Raw genomic sequence first — 19,892 nt, 5'->3', positions numbered from 1 at the left:
CATGATTTCCAAATGTCATTTTCAATAAGGCTTCACAGTAACATTTAAATTTATATGATTTCAAACATCAAGCATCAGCCAAGTATTAAACCGCATCAAGACAATTTAGGACATATATTTTATTCTATATTTATAATATTGCTATTGCTATTATTATTATTATTATTGCTATTATTATTATTGTTGTTGTTATACAGTCAATGACTTCAAATCCCAGGGTTCTCTGAAAGCAAACGCGAAATCTGCACATGACTTGTTTTCAAAGTGCTGCTCTCGTGCAGAACTCTTGCGTTTCTACTGAAAGGAGTTTATTGATGACAAGAGGTCTGACAACAGGACACAGGACTGTACATGCTGCAGAACGGACAGTTTAGCTGCATTCAGTAGGAAGTGCATGTCCCAGAGCACCTCAAACAGGTTGTGTGCTTTTGTATCTCATGTTTTGTTTTTCATGCAGTGCAACTGTCGCCACTGTCATTTTTGAACGCTTAATATTAAAACGTGACGACCTTTATAAAACATAACACTTGTCATGCGGTTTTAGTTTTGAAATTGTTCAAATCTCTACTGACCAGTTCAAACTGGCTCATGAGGCGCAATCCCGTGCTGAGAAAATCTGATTAAGATTTAATCCATAGTCCAGAAACCTTTCGGCGTTACATTTATTTTCCCTTTAAAAGTTCACCTAGCACGAAAAATGTGAAACTTTAATTTAGGGCTCTTGTTACAGTGTAGTTATTGACTTTTGCATTTTTAAGAGCTTGTAAATGTACGTTGCATTGCTGCTATGTGCTGTAATATATTAACATAGGCTAGCCTATATAACGTACCAAAAGAAGATGATCATAAAATGGTTGTGATTCTGAACAGAACATTAGCTATAGCTATGGCAAATAGAGTGTTACTAAAGTTTAATGCTTTGTAAGTGGTTTCAGATTAGAAATCATCCTTGAACGAAAGTTATGGGGACTCGAACGGTTTTGGTGACAGGATGCTCCTCTGGAATTGGTTTGGCGTTGGCTGTCCGTCTTGCAAAAGATAAATTAAGGCGCTTCAAGGGTAAGAAGTCTGTATATGAATGTAAAACGCCTCTTAGAATAGTAGCACTCAGTTGAATGTGGTAGTTCGCTATTAGCTAATCAGTAACTTCTACTGCATTTTTTCATGCCTCCCAGGGGACTACATACAGTTTTATAATTTATGTGAAATCAATAACTAAACCAGGACAAATTATTGTTTAATTTAATTTTGACATATGTTAATAATTAGTAAATTTTATTATTATTATTATTTTTTAAATAACAGACTATGTACAATTTCAAATAAATTAATATTTAATTGCAGTTTTTTTTTTTTTTTTTTTTGCAACTTACTCCTGTGGTCAATTTTCTGGTATTCCTCTTATCTTAACACTGTATCATACTGGAACATTTTGAGTCATCAGCCAAAAAACAAACAAACAAACAAAAACCTTTTTGTATTTAACTGACTGGTACTACTTACTAATTGGTTAGGTGAAGTTTGTTGTTTCGTAGCTACTAGAATGTTAATGTTGTATTAATCATTTGCTCCTGTATGGTTATTCATTTAGGATGGAACAATATTCTTACAGAATGTACATTAGATAATGAACAGGTAAGTGTAATATGACATAACAATGTTATTAATGTTTTAAGTCTTACTATTGATTGTGCCTGAGTTAGTTGTAGCCACTATGAGGGACCTGGATAAGAGAGAAGCTCTGGAGAGAGCAGCTGGAGAATCCCTCAGCAGATCCCTGGAGATCCGACAGCTGGATGCCACCTGTGAGGACTCCATCAGAGAGTGTTTGAACAGCTTGCCAGATCGACAAGTGGATGTGTTAGGTGACATCAAGAGTTTGCTTTCCAATTAAAATTTACTTCATTCACTCCATCTTTGTTTCTGATCAATGCAGCTTCATAGCGATATGACCAAAAGTTGAGTGTCTTTTGACTTGACTAAAAGCTTTTCAATAAAAATAGGAAGTTTTTTTTTATACTGCATTTGTGCAATATTCAACATTTGTGTTACCACACAGAGTTCATCAGCTAAATTTGATGCTCAAATTTGCATCACTTGTATCAGCAATACATATATATTAGTGCTGTCATTCGATAAAAATTATTATATCAGTTAATCCCACCTAACATTACATTTTTTTCTAAATACTTTTACATTGCAATAATTTCACATTCAATCTTCAAATTAATATAGAAACAACATAAAGAGAGTATATGTTTAATTAGGTATAATGGCATCGTTTTTTATGACTGAAGGAGAGTATCACTGATACCACTGACGTCTCTAGGAAATTGTTTTTTTCACCTAATATTTAACCTTTGACTAGCCATTCAACATTACAAGAGCTATCAATTTTAACATTTATTAGACTACTGAAAATAACTTATAATTTAAGTGAACTTAAAACAATCTTCACATAAACCCATTATAATAAATGTTAGATTTAGTTACCTGTGCCCTTCAGCAAGAAATATACAGATATTGAATGAAGTTTTCAAACACTAAATTCTAAATTAAATGCAATTGAAGAGCATGTGCTGAGAACACAGTACCGTTTCTGCACTCGTGTGACTCGCGCGGGGCTCTGAAGTGAAGTTGGAGAGCGCATCTGAAATGTCTCCGGTTTGATGTGGTCATAAAGACATTCTGCATTTAAATAAATGATGGTTCTTATGAAGAAAAATGAGACTGAAACAGCAGTTGTGAGTAGGGTGGCGTTTTTGTTTTGTGTGGTCATAATGAAAAAAATTGTTTGCCTGCGTTAACGAGCTATTTTTTTGTGTTATTTTATTTATATATTTTTATGGTGTATATGTGATATAAATCACCATATCCAACATCTTCAATGTTAATGTATTTAGTCTTAGCGGAATAGATCTGCTACGATGCTGCTGAATTGCTTCTGCTGTTGGTTATTGCTGTAGTTGTAGGTTATTGCTGCTGCTTCAAGCAAGTACAGGAACTTGCTACTGCCAATGCATGTGACGATACGGTGCAGTGAGTATTTAAGACATGCTGCTGCTGCACAAAAAGCATATAAAATAACCCGTAGCAGATCTATACAGGTGGAGCTGGGGAAGGTGGAGGGTTTTAGAGAAACTCTGTAAGTGCACTGCAGGAATCTAATGTGAATGCTAGCCACCCATATAAATGCAAGGCAGTAAGCTCATTGTCTGCATATGCAGCATGAACCAATCAGCTTGTGCCAAGTCGTTTAACTCTCTGAATATGGTTAACAACCCGTCAGCATGCGGCATCTAGAGTTTCATGTTTGAACTACACACACACACACACACACACACATATATATGTATATATATATATATATATATATATATATATATATATATATATCACACACACACACACACACACATACACCACCAAATTTTTGGTGCTAGATTTGCTGCTGATGTTTCAAAAAAAAAAAAAAGGTATAATCATATCTCTCTGTTTTTACTTATACTGTTTGATTTAGATTCTACCGCATTGTTTTGTAGTGAATAATGCTGGTGTGGGTATGATTGGTCCTTTGGAGTGTCAGAATGTAAGTGCGATGCAGGAACTCTTCAACACTAACTTCTTTGGCCTGGTGAGACTGGTGAAGGAACTGCTGCCTGACATGAAGCGGCGTCAGAGTGGACACATCGTAGTGATGAGCAGCGTCCAGGGAATCCAGGGTAATACCACATAGCTCATTTATTATAAGCTGTATACATTCAACTGAAAGAAATATCAAATTACTCTATATATGTGTATATATAATTTTTTATTATATATTATAATAATAATATTTATTTATAATAAATAAACAATATTTATATAAAATAATTAATATTTATATATTTTCAAATATTTAAAAATGTATTTATTTAAATAATATTTATTTATTATATATAATAATAATAATTAAAAATGTATTTATTTAAATAATATATATATATATATATATATATATATATATATATATATATATATATATATTTAAAGTACTTTTTTTTTCTTTTTCCTCAGGACTACTCTTCAATGATGTATATGCTGCCTCTAAATTTGCTGTAGAGGGGTTTTGTGAGAGTCTTGCTGTGCAAGCTATGAAGTTCAATGTCAAGTGAGTACACAATAAAACAAATTTCCTAGCAAACTGATAAAAAGGGCTACGTTACCTAAATAAGGTAAATTCCCTTTTAATCAGCTGGTCCCAAAGTAATTTTTAGTGAGTGTTCCATTCTAGTGTGCAGGTAATATAACATTAATGAACTAAAAGGCCACTTAAGTGAATATACACTACATACTTTCAAAGATGTTTCTCAACACACTTCAGTACACTTTTAAAATGTGCACTAGTATTACTTTAAAGGCTTTTGTCATGCTTTAAAGAATTAAATGTATTTTTGTGTGTTGACTAAAAGACTTAAACACGTATAAAGTACTTCATTAAAATTTTAATTGAAGCGTATTGTTTGAGATTACATGTAAAGTTTATATTTTAAATGCAAACAACCACAAAGTGTCTAAATATCTTAGTCTTTTTTTGAAACTATATACAGTATTTTTTTTTAAGTGCACTATATTTTGTTAATGATCCATAAACCATGGGCCATAAACCATGGATCATTTATAATCCATAAATGATCCAATTCATGCATTGTAAGTATGGCCTATATACAAATCTCACAGGATGACGTTAGTGGAGCCAGGCCCAGTTGTAACTGAGTTTGAGAAGAAAGTGTATGAAGAGGCAGAGAAGATGGATCTCTCAGAGACTGACGAGGAGACAGCTCACATCTTCCGTCAGATCTATCTGAAATATTCACATAAAGTTTTTTACTCAGTCGGGCAGACACCTAAGGAAGTGGCAGAGGTGAGTGTGTGGATGGGCTGTTCTTTTATTCGTTAAGGCTCCCTGTTCAACTGAGTGACAGAGAAATGTCTCTCTTTTTTTTTTCTTACAGAAAACTCTCCAGCTGATTGTGTCCAAAAACCCTCCATTTCGTCATCAGACCAATCGTTTGTACATGCCACTGACTGCCATAAAGCATGCTGACCCTACAGGGCATCTTCCCATAGATGCATTCTATAAAATGATCTTCCAGCATGACCATATGTTCAGTGCTAGTCTGAGTATTCTATGCATACTTCACAGGAGAATGGGTGCTGCCTAAAAAGCTCTCAGAGGATTCTGATGAAGAAAAACATTTCAAAAGCATTTCAGAGACAGTTTTATGCCCCAAAAATGAGTCAGTGCTCAATGCAAATAATAAAATGCGGCAAAAACTCAGATAGCATAGCAGCAGTTTTACTACTATGATGGGTTGCAACTTGATGTCCAATGTAAAGTCTGGATCCTGAAGCACTGTTCTATCTTTAACCTCAAGACAACTGTAATAATCATGAATACATGAAATACATAATGTTTAGTGGCAAACTGCATTGTAACCGTTCTAGTGTCCTTTTCATGTTGTAATGGTTTTTACCAGTCAAGGGGCTATATTTAGAATTCAGAAACCTTCCTATTAGCGGTGGCCATTAAGTGAACTGTAGCCAGCAACTTGTATGCTCGTGCTTGCCCTAGTGCACATGTACAAGAGACTAAAGGCAATTCAATGCCCGATATACTCATGGTGAAGTTCTTTTTTTGTTCTTTGCTTAGAAGTAAAATAATGTTGGAAATAAATTGGCAACCAAACATCCAGATGTTGTTCACGCTACTGAGAGCAAGGTTTAGATTAATATGTAAATATGTGCTGTGTGCTGATAATATAGTTTATCTAGTACAAACAGCAGCTGCCACAAACATGCGGCCAAATGGCAGAGGTGAGAAAGCAGAAGCTAAGAAAGTATCTGATCATAGCGATGTGGATATGTTTGCACCAGTTCTGCAGTTCATCAGCATCAAGACGACAGATAAGGTAATTAAAATTACACAATGATAGTTTAATTCTAAGTGTATTTGAGATATGGACCATAGCTATAAGCTATATGTTAGACTATTTTGAATTAACCCTTTTTTGCAAGACAAATTAACCTTTTAGGCAGTATAGTATTTTAAATATTGTATATATAAGCCTTCGTTTATTGTGTTAGAATGGATGAGGAGTGCATGTAATTGTCACGCTGACTATCCAAAAATGTCCTCCACATAAAAATCATTCTTCCAAAGATTCGGAAAGTAATTGTTTCTCATGGGATAAGTGATTTTCAACATTTACATTTAAGGTAATAAAAGCATCATCAAAGTAGTCCATGTGACATCAGAGGGTCCGTTAAAATTTATTGAAGCATCAAAAATACATTTTGCTCCAAAAATAACAAAAATTACGACTTTATTAAGCATTTTCTTCTCTTGAGGTTATGTTGTGAGAGCGTTAGTGATATTGCAGTGACACCGCTGACGTACGACGCTGCTGACGTGTTATCTTTGTTATTGGGCGCACCAGAAAACACGTCAGCAGCGTCGTACGTCAACAGTCACAGCAGTCGCATTCACAACAGACCCGGAAGAGAAGAAAAAGGTGAATGAAGTCGTAATTTCTGTTATTTTTGGAGCAAAATGTATTTTCGATGCTTCAATAAATTCTAACGGACCCTCTGATGTCACATGGACTACTTTGAAGATGTTTTCATTACCTTTCTGGACATGGACAGTATACCGTACAAACATTTTCAATGGAGGGACAGAAAGCTCTCGGACTAAATCTAAAATATCTTAAACTGTGTTCCTAAGATGAACGGAGGTCTTACGGGTTTGGAACGACATGAGGGTGAGTCATTAATGACATAATTTTCATTTTTGGCTGAACTAACCCTTTAAGTATCCAGTGAGTTTATCTTCATTATGAGCATCTTTAGATGCTTTGGTTGATATTTGTCAAAGAGTGTTCAGTAGGCTAAGTGCTGATATCAGTTACTGGAAGGATTCAGAATGCATGAAAATATAAAAGAGGTGAGACAAAAAGAATAAGACATTAGTGAAATGTAGTTTCTACCGCTTTATTAGAAGTAACATATTTTACAACTTTGTAGAAAGAAACTGTGAAAAACTGTTTATATACAATGATTTTAAACTACTTTTAAACAAGTATAGGAAATTAATAATGACAATAGAAAATATCTATGGCTGTTCTAGTTATGCAAGACCAATACACAGTCACATTCTCACCTTAATAATGCTAATAAAAAGTACATTTACTTTTTGTTCTTTTTAGTACATATTCATTTTTAGAAACATAAAACTTCTCATAAACAAGTCAACCTAAACAAGGTGAAACATATTTACAGAAAGGTACTGGAATTTCAAAAATATCTGGAGAACTGTATCATGAGAAATGAAAAGTTATGAATGAAAGGAATACTTGAGATGGGTTAGCAAAGCTTAGTAGTACTTCTGTAGGAAAACAAAGAGGTCCAGAATGTGCTCCAAAACCACCACAAGCCTTGAAATGTGGTACATGAAGATTTAACAGTTTCATAGCTGCACACTCAGTATAGATTAAACACAAATTATATTTAAAATAATAATGTATGGCTGAAAGCAATGTTTATGTGCCATAATTCAGTGAAATGGATGTGTTCCTCTTGGCGAAAGCAAGAAAACAGCTGTCAGTGTCACCAAATGCAGGTCTTAAGAGTTGGGAAAATTGAAAAGGGATGAACATACGGACATGTTACAGAAAGCCAGGGGCATCACTACATGGTAGCGTTTCCCATCTCACGCCTTCTGACCAGACACGACAGATGTCATCGTCTAGGCTGATGGGGTGGGAACTGCTAAAGATGCAGACAACACTGCATGCTATATAACACCTCCCTGAGGAGTGACAGAGCAATAGCAGACCATTAGAACCCCATTAGCCAAGTACCCAACACACAACACATATGCTTGCTATCCAAACCAAAAGGAGATGGAATATGATTAGACCACATGGAAATGCTGGACCTGAGGGATCAAATTACATTAAACTAAATCAACCACACTGCCTTGGCTTCATAAAGCCCCAGAGGAAGACTTTTTAGTGGCCAGGTGTCAGCTGCAGCTGTTCAGTATTGAAATGAAGTGCTTGTGAGGGCTCAGGAACACGGTGAGATCAGTTCCGCAGCGGTCAGCGTCTCCACGAGCGCTGAATGGTGGGTTCTGCTCAGGAATGTTAGCGGAAAAGGAGGTTGGTTGTCACTGAAGAAGTGACCCAGAGCAGCAGCCTAATAACACAGCTTAATACATCAATGTTCCACAGGTAACTGTGGTTCCAAAAATGTGGTTATAAAAAGACAAACAGAAAATAAATTTACACAAGGCAAGACTATAAGGCAGTGACTGGCTGGGATTTTGAGAGGGAATGGGTAGAGCGTTGGCCAGCGCAGGCCTATGTAAGTCGGTGAGGTCACTTAAGAAACTATGTTCAGTAAAATCATTTCCACTGATACAATGCCAACACTGAAAACATTCTAAACACTGGCCTGTTTTAGAGAGGCGCTTTTATGCACTGTTGTTATATATGCTGAACTATGGTTTCAGGGTTTTCTTACCGTCTTTCTCTCTCTCTCTCAAGCTTTTCCCCTTGAAGTGCTTCACAGATGCCCCTCTACATTCATACAAATACTTTTACAAAACATATAAAATCATTTTAAATCAGAATATTTCACTTGTATTGGTCTCTATATACCTCTGTTTTCATGTGCCAATCTGTTTCTGAAAGCTAGACTAAATAAATATCACTAAAATTTGTATAAGTTCTAATCTCATTATGTGTGTGTGCATGTCACTTAAAAGCCTGGTGTATAAGTTCTGACTGTATCAATTGCTGCTGATGAAACTGGGGCGGAACAGGCAAACTAAGCAATCATGAGTTGGTCCTCTTGTAACAGTAGTAACGTGGAACCTGAGGAGACCTCACGAGTCCCACGTAATATATTGGGAGTACTAAGGCAGTTGTTATGGGGGTCACTAAAAAAAACAGAGACAGAAAGAGGGTGAAAACACCCCAAGGCAGTTTGGAAAAAACATAAGACAATAAATAAAAAGAAAGGAATTTCCTTCAACATTTCACTTTTCTCTCAATCTATTTTTTTTTTTAAGTTTGTTAGTTTCAGGAGTGTCCCCAAGTCTTTGAAATGAAAGACGTAGTATTCTTCATATACTTTTTTATAATTAAAAAACAAGTCCATCTGTGACAGAACGTCTTACTTCAATAAATTGTCTTTTCTTTTTAAGACAACACAAATTTCCCTTTAACTTTCTTTCTGCGGACACCAGCAGACGGTCTTCTTGACGCGAAACAGTCAATCCTAATCCAATTAAAATCTTGGAAATGGGCTGACAGGTAAGTAAAAAACAAGCCCTAGAGTGACACTTGTCAACTCTACTCTCTCAAAGTCACAAACATTTAAGGTAGGTTGAGCTGCTCAAGCAAACACCTGCATCTTCCCATTGGACTCCTGGACATGTGAAATCTGGGTCTGAGCAGCAGCCGTGACGGCTGGGCTAGGGGTGGAGTCAGACCAATCGGACACACAGTGAGGGGAGGGACTGGACCAGGGCTCTGGAGACTCTGGAGAAGGGGTCAAGTAAGGATGTTCACTGGGCACACGCAGGTAATGCTTGGGTGTCGCATCCATGGCAGAGCTGATGCTATGCTGGGAGGGCGGTGTGGGGTAATCCTCCGGGCCTGCGGTGCTAATGCTTGCCTGTGCTGCGAGTGCCTGAGACGGGATAGCCTGTGCTTGCGAAGCCTGAGGGGCTGCTGAGGCCTGTGGTGGCTGAGTCTGTGGCTGCTGTGGCTGGAAGAAAGCTGGAGGAGGCTGTGCCTGTTGTGGGGTCGGGGGAGTGGAGGAGCTCATACGGCTGAGGTTTGGGTTGGTAAGGGTGTGGGTGTGAAGTTGCTGCGGCTGCTGCTCTGCAATGGACGCCAGTTTGACCGGGCTAATAGAGGGTGTGTTGGAGACGGGTGTCGGCTGCAGGATGGGCTGCTGGGCATTACGGAACACCTGCTGCTGGTGCATGAGCATGCTGCTTTGCTGCAGCGTTGGTGTCTGAGGGATCATGCCTGCTTGGCTACTTGCTGGATGCATAATGCTGACCATGGACTGACTGCACTGAGAAGATGGAGGCATGTGGTTGTGCCAGTCAAATGGCACGCTTACTGGACTTACCATGCCCATGTTGAGGCTCATCTGGCCGGCATTCAGCACACAGTTGTGAGGGCCTTGGTTGATGCTGCCTCCTTGCATGGCCACACGCCCCTGCATGGAGAGCCCACCATCACTCAGGTCGCTCAGCTGAGCTAGGGAGACTGCAAAAGGACTGGTGCCATCCAAGATACTGCTGTGCACCATTGGAGTGGTAGGGACAGACATGGAGGAGTGGAAAAGGCCTGGAGAGGGCATGGCAGCCGGTGAGGTCGGATTGGTGATGTAGCCGGCGTTGCTGGCACCTCCGCGTGGCGAATCCAGCGAGTCGACAGGGGAGAGCGTGACAGAGCTCTCCAGCAAAGCACTCTGCATGTCAAGCGACAGCCGTTTGTTGCGTCCTTTGGCTGAATCTTTCAGGCTGGTAGCGTGCTGCCCACCTATGCCTTTAGCCCCTGGGCGACGGTTCTTCTTACCCTGCGGGGTGCTTTTTAGCCCTTGGAGGAAGTTGCTGGGAGGGCACATGAGTGGTGAGAGGGTGTGGCTACCAGACAGGTGGTGACCTGCCCCTGGATGGCCCTGCGGACTTCTCACGGTGTTATATTCATCCAGTAGCTGTACAATGTCATGGTGCATGCGCTCCTGAGCGATATCTCGAGGGAGTCTGTCCATGTGATCCGTTATCTCCCTGTTGGCAAAGTGAGCCAACAACACCTTCACAGCCTCACAGCTACCTTCCCTGGCAGCCAAGAATAGTGGAGTTTCCTCCTAAAGATAGTAGATAGATGTAAAAATGAAAAACATGGCTGAAGTAGATAAATCCTTCAAAACCCTCAAAAGAATATGATTGCATACCTTAAGGTCCTGCATATCTTTATTGGCACCATTCTTCAACAAGGCAACTGTAGCTTCAACATTGTTGACTGCTGCTGCCCAGTGCAAAGCTGACTTTCCTGTGAAGAGAGAATGGACCCATAAGAAACAATGCAACCTCACATCATGAGCAGGAAACTCTATCCTTTTTCTTTTCTGTTGCCTTTACCGATTTCATCAACAGCGTTGACATCAGCATGGCAGGTGATCAACTCTTCCACCATGCCTTCTACTGCCAGACGGGCTGCAAGGATCAGAGCAGTGGAGCCATCATACATGCGCGCATCCAGGTCTGTGGCACGGTTCCTGATCAGAATCTGCAGAAGCGAGAATATGGGATATATCAGCACTGACATTGTTTCAATAGTCCATATCTACTTATAAACATATATATTTGGTTGTAGGTGACTTTACCTGGAAAACCCCCTGGGCATCAGCTGCTACAGCTGCATGCAGAGGTGTGCGGCCAGTGTTATCCTGTGCGTTTGCATCAGCCCCAGCATCCAGGAGTCGTTTAGCTGCGTCAGCTCGGGCATAGCGTGCAGCCAGGTGCAGAGCGGTCTCTCCGGTGCGATCGGTCTGAGCTGCAAGCGATGCTCCCTGGTAAATGAGGTCGGATATGATGTTGGCGGAGCATTCTTCTGAATCATCATCTTCGGTCACCTCTAGCTCCAGGCCACCTCCACAGAAGGATGCCAGCATCAGGGGTGTGAAGCCATCTATAAAAAAATAAAAGTTTGTAAATGTTTTGAATACATTTGCCTTTATTGTACCTGAACTTTATCTATGCAAGGCCACTGATCAGGTGGGACAACTGGACCTAACCAAGGAGTAAGAGTAAACAGCAAAACATATCATACCAGGGCCTCGGACATTGACGTCCATGCAATCGCTGTCAAATTCTCCCTGTGGAGGTGTAAGAGCCATTGAAGGTGGCATACGGATATCTGCTGCTGCCAAGTGGTGCTGTGTCCACTGTCTGCTGTCAACTGCATCCTCACCATCTGTGAGAATACTGGGCTCTTCCACCTGTATATAAATAAAGCCAACATTATTAAGATGTAGAACTGTTTCATTGATGCATACACATATACATCATAAGAGAAATGATAAATGGTCAGTCACCTTAAGTCGTTTTGCCTCTGGGCAGTCTGTGTCAATCCACGGGTCACTGTGATCTGCCAATAAAGACTCTTCCACTGTCTTTGGCATGTGTCTGCAAAGAGTCATGACTGCTAATTAGTCCCTTTGAAAGGGATTATTCAATTAACTATACTGACAATAGGTATATTCAAAGCACTAATAATACATGAAAGACTCACTTCATGCCCAGGGAATCTTGGCCCACAGGTTCTCTGCGGTTCTTGTTACTGCTTGTTTCCTTCTTGAGGAAGAAGCCCTCAGGGAACCAGAGTTTGCTGAGTTTACGTTTGCGGCGGGCAATCAACATGCCCACCATCAAGATAACCAACAAGAAGAGAGAAGCTACCCCTACTAGCAGTAGCTTACCCAATGTGGGAATATCATTATTATGTATAATTTTTTCACCTGAAAGAGAATTGGAAATGATTAGTGTGATTATGAAATACAGCTGGACCTATATAAGAAAGCAATTAAGTTTGTATAAGTGTGGTACTTACTGCGCACTTCTTTCAAGGGGTATGAGAAATTCAACATCTCACTAGCAGACAAAGCACCTAGGTATTCTGCAGCACTGTTAGCATTGCGGAAACAATCATCTGAACTCTGGGAACAGAGCCTGTTGTCTATTTCCAAGTATACAACAGACCTGCAGAAGAACCAAAAGAGTGTTTAAGGCACATTCATGTTAGTGAAATTTTGTGGGCAAAGGTTTGGTATTGTCAATATTGTAGCGATGCATAAAGCACCATTCACTGAGAGGTTACTTCCAAAGTAAGCTGCTTTATATTGGTCAACACTAAAGTTCAAGAAACTCGAATCTGAGGCGAAATGCGCAAAATTTTGCTGTACAAAGGTGATTACTTCAGCAACCCCCACTCACCCAATAACCTCTTGCTGAGGTTGGAGCTCCCGTTTAATGCGTGTCAGACGTCCTTTATAGGGTCGGATCATGTATTCCCCATTCTGATCTAGGCGGAAACGCAATGTGGTGCGCAGTATTGCACTTAGTTTTTGCAGGAAAGCAGTTTGTGTCCTTAGCAGCTCCTCCGGAGGCAGCAGAACTACAATAACCAGCATGTCTTCCGCAAGGTCTTCTGGAATCTTCTCTGCACAATCCAGTCCATCCCAGCCACACTCTTCAGTATTGCAGCCTTGATCGCAGAGCCCATCTGCGTAATGGTCTGTACAGTATTTCTCATAGATGGGGCTGAGGGAAGAGAGAGTGTATTAGAGAAAGACCATCATAAACAGTCCTATGAAGCACGATTAAAGCTTAGTTCAAGACCTACTTGCAGACTTTCTCTTTTTGCTTGCAGTCGAAGTTATCATAAAGACACTCTGCATTGTTGCAGAACTCATCACATTGACTATTGTTGAAGAGCCGCCAGCAGCGAGGGTCTGAGCAGTGTGCCCAGGGGTTCGCAGCCAGAGAGCAGTCACCTCCATCCCAGCGACAGGCCAACGAATTGCACTCTTTATTACACACACCGTCATTGGCCTTGCCATGACATTCCGCAATAGGGCAAGGAGGAGGAAGTGGCAGCAGCCTGGGTTCCTGTTCCTGTTCACATCGTATGCCTTTCCAGCCATTGATGCATTGGCAGTGGAAAAAAGGGAAGCTGGTTCCCTCTGTACACAAGCCTCCATTGCGGCATGGTTTGGAGTAGCAGTCCTCATTGCTGCGGTGTTGACACAGTGGCCCGCCAAAGCCCTGAATACAGGTGCAACGTGCACCTCGTGAGGTGAGAGTACAGCTGCCACCATTGTAGCAAGGCAGCTCTTTGCAATTCATGCTCCTCTCACAGTTAGCACCTGCATACCCCTGAGAAATAGACAAGGAGGAGTCAAGTAGTTGCTTTTGAAGTTTAACAGTACAGTAAAGACGGAAACAACAAGATCATAATGATACAAGGCCTGGATACTCACAAGCTGACAGGTGCAAGTGTATCCCAGTGGTGAGCTGCTGGACACGGAGCATACTCCTCCGTTCTTACAGGGCTGAGATTCACACACACTGAATCTATTCTGACACACTCGTCCTGAAGACACAATGAAGTGAGAATTTAGAGACGCATTACAATGTTGTATATGTGAATCACAGTTTTCAGACATCCCTCACCTGTGAAGCCGGGTTTGCACATGCACTGGTAATCATTGGGCAACTGTACGCAATCCAAGCTGTTGGAGGGATTGCAAGGGTTGGAAAGGCACTCATTGATGTCTCCCTCACAGCGTTCTCCAGTGAAGCCAGGAAGGCAGTTACACCTGTACCCTCCAACCCTGTCCACACAGGTGCCATTATTTTGACACTTGGGCATCCCCCGAGGCCATGAGGGAGTTGCGCAGTCATCCTCGTTTATTTCACAGAGGACCCCTAAAAAGGTCATAATAAAAATATTACAGTGACCTTATTCCAACCTATGTGTAACTATGTACACTACCATTCAAAGGTTTGGGGTCAGTAAGATTTTTGTCTTGAAAGTAATACTTAATTGTCTTGAAAGTAATACTTAATTGTCTTGAAAGTAATACTTTTCGCAAAAATGCTTTAAACTGACCAAAAATGACTAATGTGTAATGTTTAAAAAAAGTCTGTTTTTAATGATGTTCTTGTTGTTTTTCATAGAATCCTAAATAAATATAGGATAACAAAATAATATGCAGCATAACTGTTTTCAACATTGATAATAATAAGTAATGTTTATTGAACATCAAATCAGCATATCAGAATGATTTCTGAAAGATCATGAAACACTGAAGACTGGACTAATGACTGCTTTGCTTCCCAGGAATAATTTACATTTTAAAATTATTTTAAAACAGAAAATACTTATTTTAAGTTGTAACAACTACTGTTTTTTTAATCAAACAAATAACTTTACTGACCCCAAAGTTTTAAATGGTTTTGTATATTTTGATTTTTACACTTGAGGCTAAAAAACTTTGATTCTTTGCATTTTACTCCAGGTCAAGTATTTTTTTACTGTGATTTTAGAAATCTGTCTTACCCAGTGTGCCTGGAGGGCAGGAGCAGATGTAATGTCCGACCAGGTCAATGCAGGTTCCTCCATTCTGACACGGATGAGACTGACACTCATTGACTTCTCTCTCGCAGTTGTCCCCCTCATAACCAGGCATGCACTGGAGAAAAAGCATTTCAGTTCAATATCAGTTCTGAAATATCTTCAGTTCTTCGTATTCTTTAGGTAATTAGGCTTTATACTAATGCGAATGATAATATATGCTATTTGTAGCAGTGGTAAGATGACTCACATCGCAGGTGAATCCTCCCATGTAGCTCCTACAGGTGGCACCATTGAGGCAAGGTTTGTCCTCACAGTGGTCAAATTGGGACTCACAGTAACTGCCTGTGTAATCTGAGGGACATTTGCAGTAGTGCGTGTTGCCAGTATTGACACAGTGTCCACCATGGTGGCAAAGCTCATCTGTTTGGAGTCCTATGTGTGAGAGTGTTGACCATTATCAAGGAGGAGATCATGTTTATACCGTATTTGTAAAATAAAGTCATATGCAATTTTATATACCTCTCTGTCTGGCAGCAACTTCACAAGACACTCCTGGGATGTCACAATAAAGACCTGACCAGCCTCCCAAACAGTCACATGTGAAGGAGGCATCTTTCTGTCTGCAGCGACCACCATTCTTGCATGGGTTAGAAGGCCTGCACCAATCAACTGGATACTAAAAGAGAGATAAAAACATCATATTTAATAATTCTATTCTATCACTGATTTTAAATGTTTATCTTTAAAGATGTTATTCTTCTATTCCAATTTTTTATTGAATGTAATTTTAGAAAAACTGCAAGCATGTTAAGGTTATGGCATGATCTGGAATTAATACCTGGCAACGGGGGCCAGTGTAGCCTTTTGGACACGAGCACCGATATGACTCGAGGGCATCTTGACAAACTCCTCCGTGAAGGCATGGCTGAGAGTCACACTCATTCACCTCATACTGGCAGTAGTCTCCAGTGAATCCTGACCGGCAGGTACATTTGAACCCGTTGATCCCATCAGTGCAGGTGCCTCCATTAAAACAGGAGCTAAAACAAGGCGATTATTTGTTTATGAGCTACTACTGACTACATATTCTTTTAAAGGTATAAGCAACTTCACAGACTTACCTTTCTGTGCAGTCTGGTATGTTGGTCTCACAGAGTAGGCCTGTGAAGCCTGGTTTGCAAGTACAAGTGTAGCTGTTGACGTAGTCTGTGCATGTGCCTCTGTTCTTGCAGGGGGCGCTCTGACACTCGTTTACCTCGGTAGCACAGTGTGACCCTGTGAAGCCTGGCAGACAGCTGCAGCGGAATGAGTTTACTCCATCTGTACAGGATCCTCCGTTCAGACAGGGGTCTGACAAAACCAAAAACACTATTAGACCATGCCAACTGTGCTGTAGAAAAGTTGGACCATTTCATTTATGAGACCAGCAATAAAAACCTGGTTTCATGTTGAGTTGGACTCACTTGGTGAGCAGTCGTTAATATCTGTTTCACAGTTGGGTCCAGTGTAGCCAGCACGGCAGGAGCACACATAGCCACCTGAAGTATTGGTACAGGTCCCACGGTTCTTACAGGGGTTAGATGTGCATTCATTTATGTCAATGGTACACAACTGACCTGTGGTGGGAAGGACACTTGAAGTTAGACATTCTTTAGCAAACCCTTTAGAATCAGAATGTGTTTAGTGACTTACCCTGCCATCCGGGTTGGCAGTTACACTGGTAGCCCAGGTAGTCAGGTGTATGCACACAGGAAGCATGGTTGGCACAGGGGTTCGGAGTGCAAGGTGTGAGCAGTTCTGCACAGGTGGGTCCGCTATAAGGTGGCTCACAGAGACATGTAAAACTGGCGACCCCGTCCACACAGGTTCCCCGATTTAGACATGGGCTAGAGGCACACTCGTTGATGTTCACTTGACATAAGTTACCTGAGGATGGGAGACAGCTGTCAGAATGTAGCTACTGGCAAGAAGAGTGCAATTTTTAAGAACTTGCAGTAGGGGGAGTTTTAAAGCTTTATTAGGGAATCATTACACCATTTTCAGTGGTAGAGGTTGAATTAAATTTGAGAGGACGGTTTGTTCTTTTCGGTGGAACAACGTGTAATAAAATCTCTTTTTGTTGTTATTATTGTAAAATGCATACTGTGCTAACGTAATGTACATCTTACCTCTAAAACCCTGCCGACACTTGCAAGTGAAACCATTGAGCTGGTCGAAACAGGTGCCTGCATTCTGGCAGGGGCTGGGCAAACAATCGTTTCGGTCTAGGTCACAGTTCTTACCCACCCATCCAGGCTCACAATCACATCGATAGCTGCAGGAGCAATGCAAATAAGAGTCACACTCAAAGCACGTCTCCATTTATTACCTTCCTGCTGGTTTTAAAGTTTGTTATGGAGCTGTACCCATTAGGATCGTCCCTGCAGGTCCCATGCAAACAGGGGCTGCTGGCACACTCGTCCACTTGTGAATAACAGTACGGGTCATGGAAGCCTTCAGGGCACTGGCAATGGAAGCCGTTCTCATCATCTACGCAGGTTCCTCCATTGCGACAGGGATTAGACTGGCACTCGTCAATCTCGTCTTTACAATGAGGTCCTGAAAGGAAGAGAAGTTTATAGTGAGGTTTATGCCTGAATTGACAAACCTACTTTAATTAGTATAAAAAGTGTGAGGGGGGGTCTCTCCCTTTCTCACCAGAAAAGCCAGGTTTGCAGACACATTCATAGCGGTTTATGCCATCTCTGCAGATTCCGTAGTCACAAGGGTTGCTAGCACAGTCGTCAAAGTTGATTTCACAGTTGGTACCTGTGTGAGGAGAAAAAACCTTCTTTAATATGAAACATACAAAACCTAATGTAACAAATACAGTTGAATTATTGATACATCATCCCTCACCTGATGTGCCATGTTGACACTGGCAGATATACTTGTTAACTAGGTCCACACATTTGCCACCATTCTGGCAGGGGTTGCTGTGGCATTCGTTGAGCTGGTTCTCGCAGCGGTAGTCAGTGTAGCCAGGCTCACAGTTACAAGTGTAACTGGCAATGCCATCTATGCAAGTGCCATGGTGGCACGGGTCAGGCTTGCAGTTATCGATGTTACTCTCACACAGCCTTCCCTCAAAACCTGAAGACAAAGAGGAGATGTGTAGGGGTGAATGAGCAGAGAATGGTACTTTTCTGTTAGCCCGACATCTCAAGGGCTGAGCAAAGTGGTAAGAATGGAGAGGTATCAGATTTGCATAAAGTCTCTGCTGCTCTACAGGTTTCTGTGTTTGTGGTTCTTGCCTGTCAGGAACAATTTCCCTTCTGCGGACCATTACTGCACAAGCTACGTGAGATGAAACCGCATTGTCCTCATTCCTACTATTTCCATATTCTTACTGTCTGCTCGTGACCATCGTAGCTCACAAAGTCCGTGTGAGTGATTCAATGCCCTTTATTTGTGTTTTTGTCTGGGGTGTAAATACTTCCTCAGTTTCGCTTGTACCCTTTATCCTTCTTTACCAGCACCCCCTTGCTTTTTTGGTCTGAAAATGTCTCTCCTCTTTCCCTAGTCTCAATCCGTTTTCTTTTTCTCTTTTCTGTCTGCTACCTCCGTTTCCTTCTTTCTCTCTCTTGTGAAAGCTTCTACAGTTTGGAGTCTCTGTTCCCGTGGTTTCCATGCCGACAGGCTGTCAAGGCAGTGGCCTTGTGAGGAGCAGGGCAGGGCTGGGCTGTGGTGGTGAGAGAGAAAGAGAGAGAGAGCCCTTCACAGGCCTCACAGACCTGCTTTTGTCCCCTCGAGCAGCAGGACAATACCCTACGTCCCAGCTAACGGGACAGCTCAGCAGAGGGGAACTGGAACACGGAGAATACCAAACAGCAGGCTGCTTCAGACAATACACAAACTCCATGTCTGTGCTTTCTAAAAGCCTAGCGACATATGCAGTATGTACTGTATCTTCAGCCCAAAACATTCACATTCAAGTTCATGCTAATTTGTTGGATAAATGAAAACCAGAAAACCAGAAACCCTACAGGCCATTCCTACAGGCACAACTATGTGAAAGTGAATGCTGGGAGCTTTGGTTATGCCATACGGTGCTGTGTGGGTATGCATTGTGGGTTACAGATGAACAGATGTCGGGGTGATGACTGAGCATAACCCCCATCATCAGCAGCTGCCGGCCTTGGTGACCCTGTGACATTGGGGTATGCAGGGCAAAGGAGGGGGCTTTGGGGCTTCTCGTCAGCCTGCCCAGCAGTAGGATCATAGAGACAAGAAGCATTTGACCCTGAGATCACTACATTCAGGTGTATAGATCTAGTCAGTGATGATGATTTTGACTTTGAACCCTGAAGGGCTCCACAAAGCTCTTGCACAGCAGGCACACACAATCAGACAAACATCTTCATTTAGCAGCTTACCTTCAGCGCAGCGGCATTCGTACCCATTGGGACGGTCAATGCACTTGGCTCCATTTTGGCAGGGAGTGCTGGCGCACTCATCAATGTCGATCTGACACATGGTGCCAGTAAACCCTGGGACAGGCAAACATAGGGGTTAGAGGTCAGTCTGAGGCAGCAGAGGTGAGCTCCACACACTGGTCAGGTCATTAGGTTTAGCTTTGGGGGCAGTAGAGCTCGGTCTAGTTGGAGATGTCTGCACCTTGGCTTATTTGGAGCTAAAGCGAAATTG

The 19,892-nt window shown here is 41.3% G+C and overlaps 2 protein-coding genes across 4 annotated transcripts in view; one reads left to right on the top strand and one right to left on the bottom strand.

The window, feature by feature from the left end:
• Positions 1-212: 212 nt before the first annotated feature.
• Positions 213-5,938, top strand: LOC109053395 (retinol dehydrogenase 8). Of its 2 annotated transcripts, none has more exons than XM_019070793.2 (7): positions 213-417; positions 927-1,059; positions 1,704-1,865; positions 3,543-3,722; positions 4,057-4,150; positions 4,720-4,903; positions 4,995-5,938. In XM_019070793.2, exons 2-7 carry the CDS (start codon positions 963-965, stop codon positions 5,202-5,204), a joined length of 927 nt encoding a protein of 308 aa, XP_018926338.1. In that variant the 5' UTR covers positions 213-417; positions 927-962; the 3' UTR covers positions 5,205-5,938. The 2 variants fall into 2 exon arrangements, with proteins under 2 accessions (XP_018926338.1, XP_042575682.1); XM_042719748.1 differs by lacking the exon at positions 213-417 and adding an exon at positions 1,592-1,635 and having other exon boundaries at positions 431-1,059.
• Positions 5,939-7,016: 1,078 nt separating this feature from the next.
• notch3 (notch receptor 3) overlaps positions 7,017-19,892 on the bottom strand; it is a 30,756-nt gene continuing 17,880 nt past the window's right edge. For both annotated transcript variants that reach the window (XM_042719745.1, XM_042719746.1), the window contains 24 exons: positions 19,622-19,735; positions 18,105-18,338; positions 17,904-18,014; positions 17,612-17,804; positions 17,375-17,520; positions 16,899-17,132; positions 16,670-16,822; positions 16,328-16,556; positions 16,045-16,246; positions 15,726-15,882; positions 15,454-15,638; positions 15,189-15,321; positions 14,300-14,554; positions 14,107-14,219; positions 13,470-14,002; positions 13,061-13,387; positions 12,678-12,826; positions 12,360-12,585; positions 12,163-12,253; positions 11,898-12,066; positions 11,452-11,756; positions 11,207-11,354; positions 11,020-11,117; positions 7,017-10,932 (listed from right to left, as the gene is read on the bottom strand). In XM_042719745.1, coding sequence (XP_042575679.1) covers positions 9,442-10,932; positions 11,020-11,117; positions 11,207-11,354; positions 11,452-11,756; positions 11,898-12,066; positions 12,163-12,253; positions 12,360-12,585; positions 12,678-12,826; positions 13,061-13,387; positions 13,470-14,002; positions 14,107-14,219; positions 14,300-14,554; positions 15,189-15,321; positions 15,454-15,638; positions 15,726-15,882; positions 16,045-16,246; positions 16,328-16,556; positions 16,670-16,822; positions 16,899-17,132; positions 17,375-17,520; positions 17,612-17,804; positions 17,904-18,014; positions 18,105-18,338; positions 19,622-19,735 — 5,996 coding nt within the window. In that variant the 3' untranslated portion in view covers positions 7,017-9,441. The remainder of the gene's footprint in view (positions 10,933-11,019; positions 11,118-11,206; positions 11,355-11,451; positions 11,757-11,897; positions 12,067-12,162; positions 12,254-12,359; positions 12,586-12,677; positions 12,827-13,060; positions 13,388-13,469; positions 14,003-14,106; positions 14,220-14,299; positions 14,555-15,188; positions 15,322-15,453; positions 15,639-15,725; positions 15,883-16,044; positions 16,247-16,327; positions 16,557-16,669; positions 16,823-16,898; positions 17,133-17,374; positions 17,521-17,611; positions 17,805-17,903; positions 18,015-18,104; positions 18,339-19,621; positions 19,736-19,892) is intronic.

Source organism: Cyprinus carpio, chromosome B3 (assembly GCF_018340385.1).
Source record: "Cyprinus carpio isolate SPL01 chromosome B3, ASM1834038v1, whole genome shotgun sequence".
Lineage (NCBI taxonomy): Eukaryota > Metazoa > Chordata > Actinopteri > Cypriniformes > Cyprinidae > Cyprinus > Cyprinus carpio.
This window is presented reverse-complemented; position numbering and strand designations above follow the sequence as displayed.